General features: G+C 52.6%; 1 protein-coding gene across 3 annotated transcripts in view; it reads left to right on the top strand.

Annotated features, from left to right (window-relative positions):
• Positions 1-7,115, top strand: part of DNMT1 (DNA methyltransferase 1) — a 69,612-nt gene extending 62,497 nt beyond the window's left edge. For 2 of the 3 annotated variants that reach the window (XM_025369219.1, XM_025369221.1), the window contains 9 exons: positions 136-418; positions 645-786; positions 1,848-2,014; positions 2,424-2,601; positions 3,160-3,355; positions 4,201-4,367; positions 4,645-4,761; positions 6,177-6,267; positions 6,759-7,115. In XM_025369219.1, coding sequence (XP_025225004.1) covers positions 136-418; positions 645-786; positions 1,848-2,014; positions 2,424-2,601; positions 3,160-3,355; positions 4,201-4,367; positions 4,645-4,761; positions 6,177-6,267; positions 6,759-6,793 — 1,376 coding nt within the window. In that variant the 3' untranslated portion in view covers positions 6,794-7,115. Of the gene's footprint in view, positions 1-135; positions 419-644; positions 787-1,847; positions 2,015-2,423; positions 2,602-3,159; positions 3,365-4,200; positions 4,368-4,644; positions 4,762-6,176; positions 6,268-6,758 lie in introns of all 3 variants that reach the window. The other variant, XM_025369220.1, reaches the window with a different exon arrangement.
• Positions 7,116-14,993: the final 7,878 nt, after the last annotated feature.

The raw sequence follows: 14,993 nt of genomic DNA, 5'->3' as shown, positions 1-14,993 counted from the left end.
GGAGGCTTGCAGTGAGCTGAGATCGTGCCACTGCACTCCAGCCTAGGTGACAGAGCGAGACTCCATCTCAAAAAAAAAAAAAAAAAAATCTCCTTCTGGGAAGTTGAAAGCATGGCTTCGTTCTTGATCCGCCAGGCATCTCTGACACGCTGTGGGCCATCGAGATGTGGGACCCCGCGGCCCAGGCGTTCCGACTGAACAACCCTGGCTCCACGGTGTTCACAGAGGACTGCAACATACTGCTGAAGCTGGTCATGGCCGGGGAGACCACCAACTCCCGCGGCCAGCGGCTGCCCCAGAAGGGAGACGTGGAGATGCTGTGCGGTGGGCCGCCCTGCCAGGGCTTCAGTGGCATGAACCGCTTCAACTCACGCACCTACTCCAAGTTCAAAAACTCGCTGGTGGTCTCCTTCCTCAGGTAAACAGGTAGAAGCCCCCCCATGTTGACAGATGGCCTGGGGCTGTGCCGCGTGTCAGCAGTGGTCATTCACCCTGCACTGAGGCTTCTGCCCGCTGGAAACTCACAGCTCAGCTTTCAGTAGGGAGAGACTTTGATAACATTCACGAGGGGCTTCTAGCACAGTGGGTCGTTTCTCCCCTCTGTCTGTGGAGGTGACTCCTGCAGTCTCTCCTGCCCCCTACAGCTACTGCGACTACTACCGGCCCCGGTTCTTCCTCCTGGAGAATGTCAGGAACTTTGTCTCCTTCAAGCGTTCCATGGTCCTGAAGCTCACCCTCCGCTGCCTGGTCCGCATGGGCTATCAGTGCACCTTCGGCGTGCTGCAGGTGGGCCCCGGGGCCGGGGCGGGCAGATGGATGTGGCCAGCACATGACCCGGCCAGCAGCCAACCGTCCCTTACTGAAAGCAGGGTTCAATGGCACAGGCCTGCCATTCAGGCGGCAGAGGCTGGCGTGGTGCTCTGTCCCACTGGTGGGGTCAGGGGAGATGCATGCTCAGCCAGCCCCCAGCAAGTCCACCTCTAGCGTCTCTTGAGCTGTGTTCTCGAACATGCCCGGGAGGGCTGGCTACCAGGGGCTTCTCACCAGGTAGCTCCCGGTTCCTTTCCCTCGATGGAGAAGGGTGAGCAGCCCACCACGGAGCACCACGGAGCGGTTGAGTCTGCATGAGGGAGGGGAAGTGAGGTGTGCAGAGACATGTGTAGGCAGCTGCTGTTCGATCGATTTAAAAGACAGTTTTGCTCTGGGTAACTGCACATACAAACCCCCACAGATGGCCGAGGGTTGCACTCCAGGTGGCTGTGTCTGCAGGGACAGGATGGACATGGTCTGTGGGGCCCAGGCCTTATCTGAAAAGCATCCCTCGTCCTCTATCAGCTCAGCGATTGAGGGTATAACTAAAAATGAAGCAGCTATTCAGATGCTAGCACAGGATGTCTGCCTAAGTGGGCAAGCACTTGGCTACCCGGTCCCCTAGTTCAGCCTCAGGGTGACTCAGGCTCAGCAGGCAAGACTTGTCACAGCCACGTTCTCTGTCCTTGTAACCACAGCCATTAGGGAAGTGGCAGGGCTCCTGGTCTCCAGTGTTGTTCTCCCTGAGTGCTAAGACCTCGGGGCCCTTGCAGTGCTTTCAGAGCTGGCTGGACTTGCCCACAAGGTTCGCTCCCACCTTCCCCAGTGGTTGTCCCCTGCGCTCAGCTGCTTTTGTTCTTTATCTGCTCCAACCTCCTCTGACCAGGAGCGTGCCTGCTGGGGTAACTGGGGATTCTGCAAGTGCACTCTGCATCGGCCAGCTGCTCCCAAGTCAGGCTGCTGACGCCAGGCCTGGGTCTGGCCTGTCCAGTTGGGAGTGTCCCACTGATGGGGGTGTCTGTCCTTCTCCCCCACAGGCCGGTCAGTACGGCGTGGCCCAGACGCGGAGGCGGGCCATCATCCTGGCCGCAGCCCCTGGAGAGAAACTTCCCCTGTTCCCGGAGCCGCTGCACGTGTTTGCACCCCGGGCCTGCCAGCTGAGTGTGGTGGTGGACGACAAGAAGTTCGTGAGCAACATAACCAGGTAGGTGGCCCTGGTCACTCCTCCACACTGCCGAGCGGGCCTCAGTAGCTCCTAGGGCCCGTGAGTGCTCCCTGGTGAGATTTAGGGAGGAGAGGATGGTACGGCATCCAGCCTGCAACACGGCGCTCTGTCACCCCCCTTCTCCAATTCTGACCCCGCGTCATCTGCTTCCCTAGTAGATAGCGCATGTAGAGCGGCTGGCCGCATGCTTGGCTGTGGTCATCCACAAAGTCCATGCCATAACCTCGTCCCCTCTTCCAGATGGCATCCAGGCACACTGCCACTCATGTGACCTCAGGCAGTGTGCTGTGACCTCTCGAGAAGGCCATGTGAGCAGGCAGGGGGCAGCACCTGTGACGAGGGGACAGCTGCTGCGTGCATGCCCAGAGGTGTCGACCTCCTGTTGCAGGTTGAGCTCAGGTCCTTTTCGGACCATCACGGTGCGAGACACAATGTCCGACCTGCCAGAGGTGCGGAATGGAGCTTCAGCACTGGAGATCTCCTACAATGGGGAGCCTCAGTCCTGGTTCCAGAGGCAGCTCCGGGGCGCACAGTACCAGCCCATCCTCAGGGACCACATCTGTAAGGTAACGGCACCCTGACAAAGCAGCTCCCCCGGAGGCCCAGCCTAGCAGCCTCATGGGAACAGTCAGAGCCTTCCCAAGGCTCAGGGGGGACATGGAATCTGATCCCAGGCTCCTCTTCCTGAGACCTCAGCCCTTGCGTGACCCCTGGTCTCTCTCCCATGGTCATGGGAAGTGTCAGAGCTCCCGCACTCCTGGACTCAGACTCGGTCTGGAATGGTGTCAAGCCACTGCCCACCCACCACTGCCTTCCCCCTCGCTGCCTCTTCCTGCATATTTTCCCAGGATGCCAAGACCAGCCCTTTCACCATCCCCTGGCACCACTCCCCTTCCCCCACCCTAAAGACTCAGCTTAGATTCCCACGCTGTCCCGCCCCTGCGCTGCCTCAGGTCTCTGCTATGGCCTTGAGCCAAGTACAACATCCCCGACTGTCTCTTTCCCGATGGGCGTGAGCCCCAGGGGGCTTCCTGGTCACCATGGTGTTCCCAGCACCCAGCCCACCATGGATGCTCGGATGCTGCTTACACGAGGTGACAGCTGGGTCCCCCACACTCTTTCAGGACATGAGTGCATTGGTGGCCGCCCGCATGCGGCACATCCCCTTGGCCCCCGGCTCAGACTGGCGCGATCTGCCGAACATCGAGGTGCGGCTCTCGGACGGCACCATGGCCAGGAAGCTGCGGTATACCCACCATGACAGGAAGAACGGCCGCAGCAGCTCTGGGGCCCTCCGTGGGGTCTGCTCCTGCGTGGAAGGTGGGGCCTGTAGGTCGTGGTTCCCGATGGGCTGAGGGGAAGGAAGGCAGAGCCCTGGGGCTTTGACCTGTGAACCTGGAGGCCAGGGCAGGGCACAGACACACCAAACCTGGGTGTCCCAGAGAAGGTAGCTGCTGACCATGTTAAGCAGTAAAAGCAGGCTGGGTTGGTGGCCACACCTGTAATCCCAGCACTTTGGGAAGCACTTTAAGGCGGGAGGATCACTTGAGCCTGGGAGGTTGAGGCTGTAGAGAGCTGTGATTGTGCCATTGCACTCCAGCCTGGGAGACAGAGTGAGACCTTGTCTCTAAAATGAATGAATGAATGAATGAATGAATGGATAGATAGATAAAATAATAAAACAAATAAAACAGGTCAGGCACAGTGGCTCAACCTCTGTAATCCCAGCACTTTGGGAGGCCAAGGCAGGCAGATCACTTGAGGTCAGGAGCTCGAGATCAGCCTGGCCAACATGGTGAAACCCCATCTTTACTAAAATTACACAAATTAGCTGGGCGTGGTATCACACGCCTGTAATCCCAGCTATTTGGGAGGCTGAGGCAGGAGAATCGCTTGAACTCCATAGGCAGAGGTTGCAGTGAGCCAAGATCATGCCATTGCACTCCAGCCTGGGCAACAGAGCCAGACTCTGTCTCAAAAAAATATATAGTAATAATAACAAACACAGTGCCCAGAGAATGAGGATTGTTGGCTGTTCCACCCCAGGGGTCCCCTTGCACAGGAGGTGCCATCTCTGCCTCCCAAAGCTCTAAGAGCCACTGTCCCCCGTCCCAAGCCTATACCCCATCCCGTAACTGCAGCCTCATCACTGTCCTCTCTTCCAGCCGGCAAAGCCTGCGACCCCGCAGCCAGGCAGTTCAACACCCTCATCCCCTGGTGCCTGCCCCACACCGGGAACCGGCACAACCACTGGGCTGGCCTCTATGGAAGGCTCGAGTGGGATGGCTTCTTCAGCACAACCGTCACCAACCCCGAGCCCATGGGCAAGCAGGTAGGTGGGGAGGGGGTGTCCAAGGGCCTGTGTCAGGCCCTGTACTTGGAGGCCTAACTGGGTGGAGGTGTGGGCTTAGCCAACTGGAGGACAGCACCCCAGGACCCCAGGCACCTGGCCTCCTCTGCCTCCTGCCCGCTCCGTGTCCATGGGACAGGCTCGTAGGCCAAGGCCAAGGCCACGGCCGGACGCTGCCAGGTTGCCATTTCCCTCCCTGTCCCCCACGGTGACCTGGCCTGGGTGCTACTACCCTCACCCACTGCGCCTCTTGCCCCAGGGCCGCGTGCTCCACCCCGAGCAGCACCGCGTGGTGAGCGTGCGGGAGTGCGCCCGCTCCCAGGGCTTCCCCGACACCTACCGGCTCTTCGGCAACATCCTGGACAAGCACCGGCAGGTCAGTGGGGCGGCGCCCACTGGGTCTGGACAGGAAGGAGGCTTCTGTGCCTGTCATTGGGTGGGACTGGGGCCAGCACAGTCACTTCCGAGAGGACACCTGTTGGCTGCCGGGTAGCCCCAGCACTCGCAGTAGGACGATGGCCCACAGGAGGGCCAGGGCTGAGACATCCGAGTCAGGCTGTATCCCTACGCTGGTTCCTTACTGTTTGTCTTTGAGTCAGAGACTGAGCCAGAAGGACAGTCCGTCACACTAAGGGAGCAGGCTAAAACCCACGGTGGCGACAGCTCACTCACTGTAGGTTCAAATGAACTAGCACCTTAATTCCTACCTGCTTCTCAGTTGTCAGGTTGACTTGACGAGTTAGTCTATAAGTTAGTCTTAGTTAAGTGTATTTTCATCAACACAGGGCACATGCATAGCTTAAAAACCAGTGTCCAGGGTTCTTGTGAAAAACCATGTTTCGCCCCTCCCGCCGAATCTGGTTCTCAGGAAGCAGCCACTTTTTTTTTTTCTTTTTTTTAAGATGAAGCTTTTCTCTCGCCCATGCTGGAGTGAAGTGGCATGATCTCAGCTCACCACAACCTACTACACCCCCCTGGTTTCAAGTGATTCTCCTGCCTCAGACTCCTGAGTAGCTGGGATTACAGTTGTGTGCCAACACACCGGGCTAATTTTTGTATTTTTAGTAGAGACGGGGTTTCACCATGTTGGCCAGGCTGGTCCCGAACTCTTGACCTCAGGTGATCCACCTGCCTCGGCCTCCCAAAGTGCTGGGATTATAGGCATGCGCCTCCGCGCCGGCCAGGGAAGCAGCCACTCTTAGCTGGGAGCGAAACGTGTCTAGGTAGCCCATTTGTCTTTTTTTTTTCCTGAGACAGTCTCACTCTGTCACCCAGGCTGGAGTGCAGTGACATCATCTCTGCTCACTGCAACCTCCACCTCCCGGGTTCAAGCCATTCTGCTGTCTCAGCCTCCCGAGTAGCTGGGATTACAGACATGTGCCACCATGCCCGGCTAGTTTTTGTACTTTTAGTAGACGAGGTTTCGCCATGTTGGCCAGGCTGGTCTTGAACTCCTGGCCTCAACTAACCCACCTGCCTTGGCTTCCCAAAGTGCTGGGATTACAGGCGTGAGCCACCGCGCCCAGCCCCATGTGTCATTGTCTCAAGTCTTTCTGAAGCTCTTCAAAGGCCCAGTGAACTATGGCTGTGGGGTGGGACGATGGGCCAGTTGGAGGATCCGAGGACCTTGTGCTGGAAGGGCTTTGGGCCCATGTGAGCAGGACCAGAACCCCTCCCCAAGGGGCGCGATGCCCAGGGTGTCCTCCGTCTGAGCAGGGGCGGCAGTACACCTGACCCCGGGCCTCGGGCCTGGCCATCCACACCAGGCATTGCCCTTCTCCCCTCCCGCAGGTGGGCAATGCTGTGCCGCCGCCCCTGGCCAAAGCCATTGGCTTGGAGATCAAGCTCTGTATGTTGGCCAAAGCCCGAGAGAGTGCCTCAGGTATGGTGGGGTGGGCTGGGCTTCCTCTGGGGCCTGAGCACCCTCTGGGGGTACATGCAGGGGCAGCTGCCGGCCACCGCTCTGGACTCTGGGCCTCATGTGGGTCACCCATCTTTCTGAAGGGGCTGCTGTGAGGATTGAGTTGCACGTGTCGAGTGCTTAGAGCAGGCGCGCTGCACACAGCAGGCCTTTGGTCAGGTTGGCTGCTGGGCTGGCCCTGGGGCCATTTCCCTCACTCCTGTTCAGTGAGTCTGGCTCAGCAGGCACCTGCCTCAGCTGTTCACTCGAGCCTCTGGGTCTAGAACCCCCTGGGACCTTTTGAGGAGTATTCAGTCTCCATGAATGTTCCTTTAGCACTCTGCCGCTTACTGGGTCAGCTGTTACATCAGTACGTTAACATTTCCTGATGGTCCATGTCTGTTCCTCACCTGTCATGTAGCGTGATACCGTGCGTGTTCCCCAGAGTGACTTCTCCTTTTATTTCCCTTCAGCTAAAATAAAGGAGGAGGAAGCTGCTAAGGACTAGTTCTGCCCTCCCGTCACCCCTGTTTCTGGCACCAGGAATCCCCAACATGCACTGATGTTGTGTTTTTAACATGTCAATCTGTCCGTTCACATGTGTGGTACATGGTGTTTGTGGCCTTGGCTGACATGAAGCTGTTGTGTGAGGTTCGCTTATCAACTAATGATTTAGTGATCAAATTGTGCAGTACTTTGTGCATTCTGGATTTTAAAAGTTTTTTATTATGCATTATATCAAATCTACCACTGTATGAGTGGAAATTAAGACTTTATGTAGTTTTTATATGTTGTAATATTTCTTCAAATAAATCTCTCCTATAAACCACCCTGGGTGGGGACTCGTGATTTGCACGGGGCTTCTGGCTGAGGCCAGACAGGAACAAGCTCCTCCACACTGAAGGCGACCCACATGGAGTTTGAAGCTAGCACATGTTTGAAGCTAGACACTCCGTGTGTCTGTTTGTTCAGAACTGAGTCACATGAGTTGATCCCCATGACATGCAAATGGAACTTGCTAGTGTAGCTTCCAGGAAAGCCTTTTGACGGAAGTCTTGGCTAGCCTTCCCCATGGCTGGTAGCCCTTCTTTGGTCTGGAGTAGGTTGTGATGCCTGGCAGTAGAGCAGCCATCCTGTGACCATGAGGCAGAGCTCTGTGCAGCGACTGGTGGAACAAGGAGAGAGAAGTCACCACTGAGCTGCCCTTGGAGCTCCGGCCTCCCTATCCCAAAGCAAAACCCCTTCTTTAGTTGGGTTTTTTTTTAAAGGTTTTTTTTTCTTTTTTCTTTTTTTTTTTTTTTGAGACAGGGTCTTGCTCTGTTGCTCAGACTGTAGTGTAGTGGGGCAGTCTTGGTTCAGCGTAACCTCTGCCTCCTGGATTCAAGAAATTGTCTTGCCTCAGCCTCCTGAGTAGCTGGGGTTGCAGCCGCCCATCACCACGCCCAGCTAATTTTTGTACTTTTAGTAGAGATGATGTTTCACCATGTTGGCCAGGCTGGTCTTGAAATCCTGATATGATCCGCCCACCTGGGCCTCCTAAAGTGCTGTGTTACAGGTGTGACCCACTGCACCCAGCCTCCCATTAGCTTTTTTTTTTTTTTTGGAGACGGAGTCTTGCTCTGTCGCCCAGGCTGGAGTGCAGTGGCCAGATCTTGGCTCACTGCAAGCTCCGCCTCCCGGGTTCACGCCATTCTCCTGCCTCAGCCTCCCGAGTAGCTGGGACTACAGGTGCCCACCACCACGCCCGGCTAATTTTTTTGTATTTTCAGTAGAGACGGGGTTTCACCATGTTAGCCATGATGGTCTCGATCTCCTGACCTCGTGATCCACCAGCCTCGGCCTCCCAAAGTGCTGGGATTACAGGCATGAGCCACCGCGCCTGGCAGCTTTTTTTTTTTTTTTTTTTTTTTGAGACAGTTTCATTCTTGTTACCTAGGCTGGAGTGCGGTGGCACGATCTCTGCTCACTGCAACCTCCACCTCCCAGGTTCATGATTCTCCTGCCTCAGCCTCCCAAGTAGCTGGGGTTACAGGTGTGCGCCACCACACCCAGCTAATTTTATATTTTTGGTAGAGATAGGATTTCTCCATGTTGGTCAGGGTGATCTCAAACTCCCGACCTCAGGTGATCTGCCTGCCTCGGCCTCCTAAAGTGCTGTGATTGTAGGTGTGAGCCACCGTGCCTGGCCAGCATTTTTTAATAGTGACATAACACTTCTGTGTGTCCAGTGGCCACTGGATGTACCCCTTCTCTGTGGTGGCCACATGACCGTCTTTGCTGGGAGATCCCCGGGCGTTTGGGATGACTGCCCCTGCTCAGTCATCCTGGCTCATGTCTGTGCCATACAGAGACCTCCCAGTTTTAGGAAGTCAATTTATTTATATTTGTCACTCTTAGTTTTTTGTAGCCTGTTTATTTTTGAGATGGATTCTCACTCTGTCGCCCAGGCTGGAGTGCAGTGGCATGATCTCGGCTCACTGCAACCTCCACCTCCCGGGTTTATAACCTCCTTCCTCAGCCTCCCAAGTAGCGGGGATTGAGTAGCTGGGATTACAGGCGCCTGCCACCACATCCGACTAATTTTTGTTAATTTAGTAGAGACAGGGTTTTGCTATGTTGGCCAGGCTAGTCTCAAACTCCTGACCTCAAGTGATCCTCCCGCCTTGGCCTCCCAAAGTGCTGGCATTACAAGCATAAGCCACCACACCCGGCCTTTGTAGCCTATTTAGAAATGCCTTCCCTCCCTCCACCAAGAGATCTTAAACATGTATCTTCTTCCACATTTCTGACATTCCCATTTTAACACATGAATCACTTTTGTAAGGACTAAAAATGGGAATCTCAGCTTATTTTTTGAATAAGACTGATAGCAAATGCACACAGCAAAGTACAACAGCTCAGCCTGACATATGGTAAAGTTCCCCCATCCAAGATTTTTTTTTAATATACTTTCTGCTGCTATTTTGAGCTAAAAAAAAAAAAAATCATTTTAAAGTATATAATGAGTATAATGAGTTTTCTTTTTCTGGATTCCGAGGCACCTTGAGCAAGACAACCGAATCCTTGTTTTCTCACAAGGTCACACTATGCATTTTGCCCATGTACCTATGATCTTTTCTTTTCTTTTTTTTTTTTTTTTTTTTGAGACAGAGTCTCGCTCTGTCACCCAGGCTGGAGTGCAGTGGCCGGATCTCAGCTGACTGCAAGCTCCGCCTCCCGGGTTCACGCCATTCTCCTGCCTCAGCCTCTCGAGTAGCTGGGACTACAGGTGCCCGCCACCTCGCCCGGCTAATTTTTTTTTGTATTTTTTAGTAGAGACGGGGTTTCACCGTGTTAGCCAGGATGGTCTCGATCTCCTGACCTCGTGATCCGCCCATCTCGGCCTCCCAAAGTGCTGGGATTACAGGCGTGAGCCACCGCGCCCGGCCTATTTTCTATTTTTTTGAGACAGGATCTCGGTCTGTCACCCAGGCTGGAGTGCAGTGGCCTGATCTCGGCGCATGGCAACCTCCACCTCCTGGGTTCAAGTGATCCCCTGCTTCCATGTAACTGGGACTACAGGAGTATATCATCACATGTGGCTAATTTTTTGTTTGTTTTTTTAAGATGGAGTTTCACTCTTGTTGCCCAGGCTGGAGTGCAATGGCACAATCTCAGCTCACTGCAGCCTCTACCTCCCGGGTTCATGGATCCTCCTGCCCCAGCCTCCCAAGTAGCTGGGATTAAAGGCATGTGCCCAGCTAATTTTTGTATTTTTGGTAGAGACAGAGTTTCACCATGTTGCCCATGACCTCAAGTGATCTCAAGCGATCAGCCCACCTCAGCCTCCCAAAGTGTCAGGATTACAGGCGTGAGCCACCACACCAGGCCTAATTTTTGCTTTTGTAGAGATGCAGTCTCACTATGTTGCCCAGGCTGGTCTCAAACTCCTGGCCTCAAGCGATCCTCCCACTTGGCCTCCTAAAGTGCTAGATTACAGGTATGTGCCACCATACCCAGCCAATAGTGTCTTTTTTTTTTTTTTTTTAATGAGATGGAGTTTTGGTCTTGTTGCCCAGGCTGGAATGCAATGGCATGATCTTGGCTCACTGCAACCTCCGCCTCCTGGGTTCAAGTGATTCTCCTGCCTCAGCCTCCCGAGTAGCTGAGATTACAGGCGCCTACCACCACGCCCAGCTAATTTTCATATTTTAGTAGAGACGGGGTTTCACCATGTTGGCCAGGCTGGTCTTGAACCCCTGACCTCAGGTGATCCACCCACCTTGGCCTCTAAAAGTGTTGGGATTACAGGCGTGAGCCACTGCGCCCTATGATAGTGTCTATTAAGACTGCCTTTACAAAACTTAGTGGGACATGGTGGCACATGCCTGTAGTCCCAGTTACTCAGGAGAATGAAGCGGGAGAATCGCTTGAGCCCAGGAGGTGGAGTTTGCAGTAGCAATCTCGGCTTACTGCAACCGAGATTGTGCCATTGCACTCCAGCCTGGGTAACACAGCGAGACCCTGTCTCAAAAATAAACTGCTTTGGGCCAGGTGCGGTGGCTCACGCCTGTAATTCCAGCACTTTGGGAGGCCCAGGCAGGTGGATCACCTGAGGTCAGGAGTTCAAGACCACCCTGGCCAATAGGGTGAAACCCCATCTCTAGTATAGATACAAAAATCAACTAGGCATGGTGGAATATGCCTGTAATCCCAGCTACTCGGGAGATTGAGGCAGAATCACTTGAACCTGGGAGGCGGTGGCTGCAGTGAGCCACGATCACACCACTACACTCCAGCCTGGGCGACAAAGTGAGACTGTCTCAAAAAAAAAAAAAAAAAAAAAAACTGTCTCGCACCTCGAAGGTTGTCTTACCTAGGAATCTCGCTTGTTCCTCTATTTTTGAAAATCGGGGTAGAATATGAAATATGCAACTCCTAAATGTTCAGCTTAAATTTCGAGAAGTGAATATAGCACTGTAGACTACGTCCTTATCGAGATAGAGAATGTCTCTGTCACCTCAGGTCACCTCGTACCTCTTCCCACTTGATCTTCCCCTTCCCGGTCCCTGGGCAGCCTCCCATCCAGTTTTGTCTCCATAGATGACATTTGCCTGTTCAGGCCAGCATGAGCTCTTGTGTTTGGGATCTTTCAGCATAAATGCCTTTGGGATTCATCCATGCCATTAATATGTGTATCAGTTTTGTCCATATATATATATATATATGTATATTTTAGAGGCAGGATCTTGCTCTGTTGCCCAGGCTGGAGTGCAGTGATGCTCTACTGCAGCCTTCATCTCCTGGGCTCAAGTGATCCTCCTGCCTCAGCCTCCTGAGTAGCTGGAGCTATAGGCGCATGCCACCATGCCCAGCTAAGTTTTACATTTTTTTTATGGAGATGGGGTCTCACTGTGTTGCTCAGGGTGGTCTAAAACTCCTGGCCTCACGTGATCCTCCCACCTCAGCTTCTGTAGTAGCTGGGACCACAGGTATGTGCCGCCACATTATTATTTATTTATTTATTTATTTTATTTATTTATTTTATTTCTAATTATTATTATGTATTATTATAAATATATTATTATTATTTATTTATTATTATTTATTTATTTATTTTATTTCTTTATTTTTGAGACAGAGTCTCACTCTGTCTCCAGGCTGGAGTGCAGTGGTGCGATCTTGGCTTACTGCAACCTCTGCCTCCTGGGTTCAAGCTATTCTCATGCCTCAGCCTCCCGAGTAGCTGGGATTACAGGCCCGCCACCAGGCCCGGCTAATTTTTATGTTTTTAGTAGAGACGGGGTTTCCCCATGTTGGCCAGGCTGGTCTCGATCTCCTGGTCTCAAGTGATCTGCCTGCTTCAGCCTTCCAAAGTGCTTGGATTACAGACACGAGCTACCGTGCCCGGCAGCTGATTTTTATATTTTCTGTAGAGACGGGGTCTCGCTTTGTTGCCCAGGCTGGCCTCACACTCCTGGGCTCAAGCGATCTGCCTGCCTTGGCGTCCCCAAATGCTGGGATTATAGGCATTAGCCACTGCGCCTGGACAAGAATATAATATATTAACTGGCCGGGCGCGGTGGCTTAAGCCTGTAATCCCAGCACTTTGGGAGGCCGAGACGGGCGGATCATGAGGTCAGGAGATCGAGACCATCCTGGCTAACCCGGTGAAACTCCGTCTCTACTAAAAAATACAAAAAACTAGCCGGGCGCGGTGGCGGGCGCCTGTAGTCCCAGCTACTCGGGAGACTGAGGCAGGAGAATGGCGTGAACCCGGGAGGCGGAGCTTGCAGTGAGCTGAGATCCGGCCACTGCACTCCAGCCTGGGCGACAGAGCGAGACTCCGTCTCAAAAAAAAAAAAAAAGAATATAATATATTAACTATACTCACTATGTTATACAATAAATATCTTAGAATGCCTTTATTTGAACTTTTTTTCTTTATATTGTTTGGAAACAACTACAGTCTCAAGAGCAGTAGATTGAATTGTGATGCAGGTCAGCCCTCCATATCCAAGGATTCCACCTCTGCCATTCAACCAACCACGGATTTAAAATATCCAGAAAAAGTCCATAAAGTTCCAAAAAGCGAAACTTGTATTTGCCGCTCATGAAGTGCTACGTGGAATCCATAAGAAGAAAGCAATGTGTAGACATTATGTCAGGTATTACAAGTAATCTAGAGATGATATAAAGTACATAAGAGAGGCTGGGTGCAGTGGCTCACGCCTGTAATCCCAGCACTTTGGGAGGCCAAGGCAGGAGGAACACTGGAGGCCAGGAGTTCAAGACCAGCCTGGCCAACATGGCGAAACACCCTCTCTACAAAAAATACAAAAATGTGCTGAGCATGGTGGCACACACCTGTAGTCCCAGCTACTCCAGAGGCTGCGATGGAAGGATCACTTGAGCCCAGCAGGTGGAGGTTACATTGAGCTGAGATTGCGCTAGCCTGGGTGACAAAGCAAGACTCTGTCAAAAAGTAATGTACACAGGGGAATGTGTGTAGTGTATATGCAAATACTATGCCATTTTATTTTATTTTATTTTATTTTTATTTTTATTTTTATTTTTATTTTTATTTTTTTTGAGATGGAGTCTTGCTCTGTCGCCCAGGCTGGAGTGCAGTGGCGCGATCTCGGCTCACTGCAAGCTCCGCCTCCCAGGTTCACGCCATTCTCCTGCCTCAGCCTCCTGAGTAGCTGGGACTACAGGCGCCCGCCACCGCGCCCGGCTAGTTTTTTGTATTTTTAGTAGAGACGGGGTTTCACCGTGGTCTCGATCTTCTGACCTTGTGATCCTCCCGCCTTGGCCTCCCAAAGTGCTGGGATTACAGGCGTGAGCCACCGCGCCCGGCCTTTATTTTATTTTATATTTGAGACAGAGTCTCACTCTGTTGCCCAGGCTGGAATATAGTAGCACAATTTCGGCTCACTGCAACCTCTGCTTCCCGGGGTCAAGCGATTCTTCTGCCTCAGCCTCCCAAGTAACTGAGATTACAGGCATGCGCCATCACACCCGGCTAATTTTTTTGTATTTTTAGTAGAGACGGGGTTTCGCCATGTTGGTCAGGGTGGTCTTGAACTCCTGGCCTCAAATGATCCACCCGTCTTGGCCTCCCAAAGTGCTGGAACTACAGGTGTGAGCCACCACGCCCAGCCTATGCTATTTTCTATCAGGGATTTGAGCACATTCTGATTTTGGTACCACATGGGATCCTGGAACCAATCCCCTGGGGATACTGAGAGATGGCTGGACGTAGATTTGTATACATATGTGTATCCACATATAGTCTACTTTTCTAGGAGTTGAATGACTGGGTTGAAACTTTAGAACTGGCACATCTGCTAAAAATCGAGCAGGTGTTTTATAGGGATTGCATTAACTTTGCAGACTTCTGGAAGAATTGACGTGTTAATGACAAGCCTTCCTTTTTTTTTTTTTTTTTTTTTTTTTTTGAGACGGAATCTCGCTCTGTCGCCCAGGTTGGAGTGTAGTGGCACGATCTCCGCTCACTGTAAGCTCCGCCGCCTCCCAGGTTCATGCCATTCTCCTGCCTCAGCCTCCCTAGAAGCTGGGACTACAGGCGCCCGCCACCACACCCGGCTAATTTTTTTGTATTTTTAGTAGAGACAGGGTTTCACCGTGTTTGCCAGAATGGTCTCGATCTCCTGACCTCGTGATCCGCCCGCCTTGGCCTCCCAAAGTGCTGGGATTACAGGCGTTAGCCACCAAGCCCGGCCAAGCCTTCCTTTCTAAGAACAGGGTTTGTCCTGTTTGTTCAGGAATTCCTTTGTGTCCACAGCTTTTCATCCAGATCTTGCAGACTTCATAACTGGATTCCTAAGTATTTAGTCCCTTCATTACTAATATAAATGGGGATGTTTTCTTGTTTTCTAAACTGTGGTCCTTTGCCTATGGAGAGATGCTCCATTTGTATTGGCTGTGATTTTGTAAATTGGTTTTTGAACCTAACCAACTTGTTGAATTCCTTTTTTTTTTTTTTTTGGAGATGGAGTCTCGCTCTGTCACCCAGTGCAGTGGCGTGATCTCTGCTCACTGCAACCTCCACCTTCAGGTTCAAGGGATTCTCCTGCCTCAGCCTTCTGAGTAGCTGGGATTACAGGCATAGGCCATCACGCCCAGCTAATTTTTGTATTTTTAGTAGAGAAGGGGTTTCACCATGTTGGCCAGGCTGGTCTCCAACTCCTGACCTCAGGTGATCC

This window comes from Theropithecus gelada, chromosome 19 (genome assembly GCF_003255815.1).
Source record: "Theropithecus gelada isolate Dixy chromosome 19, Tgel_1.0, whole genome shotgun sequence".
Taxonomy (NCBI): domain Eukaryota; kingdom Metazoa; phylum Chordata; class Mammalia; order Primates; family Cercopithecidae; genus Theropithecus; species Theropithecus gelada.
Note: the sequence above shows the minus strand (reverse complement) of the source record. Positions and strands in the feature narration are given on the sequence as shown.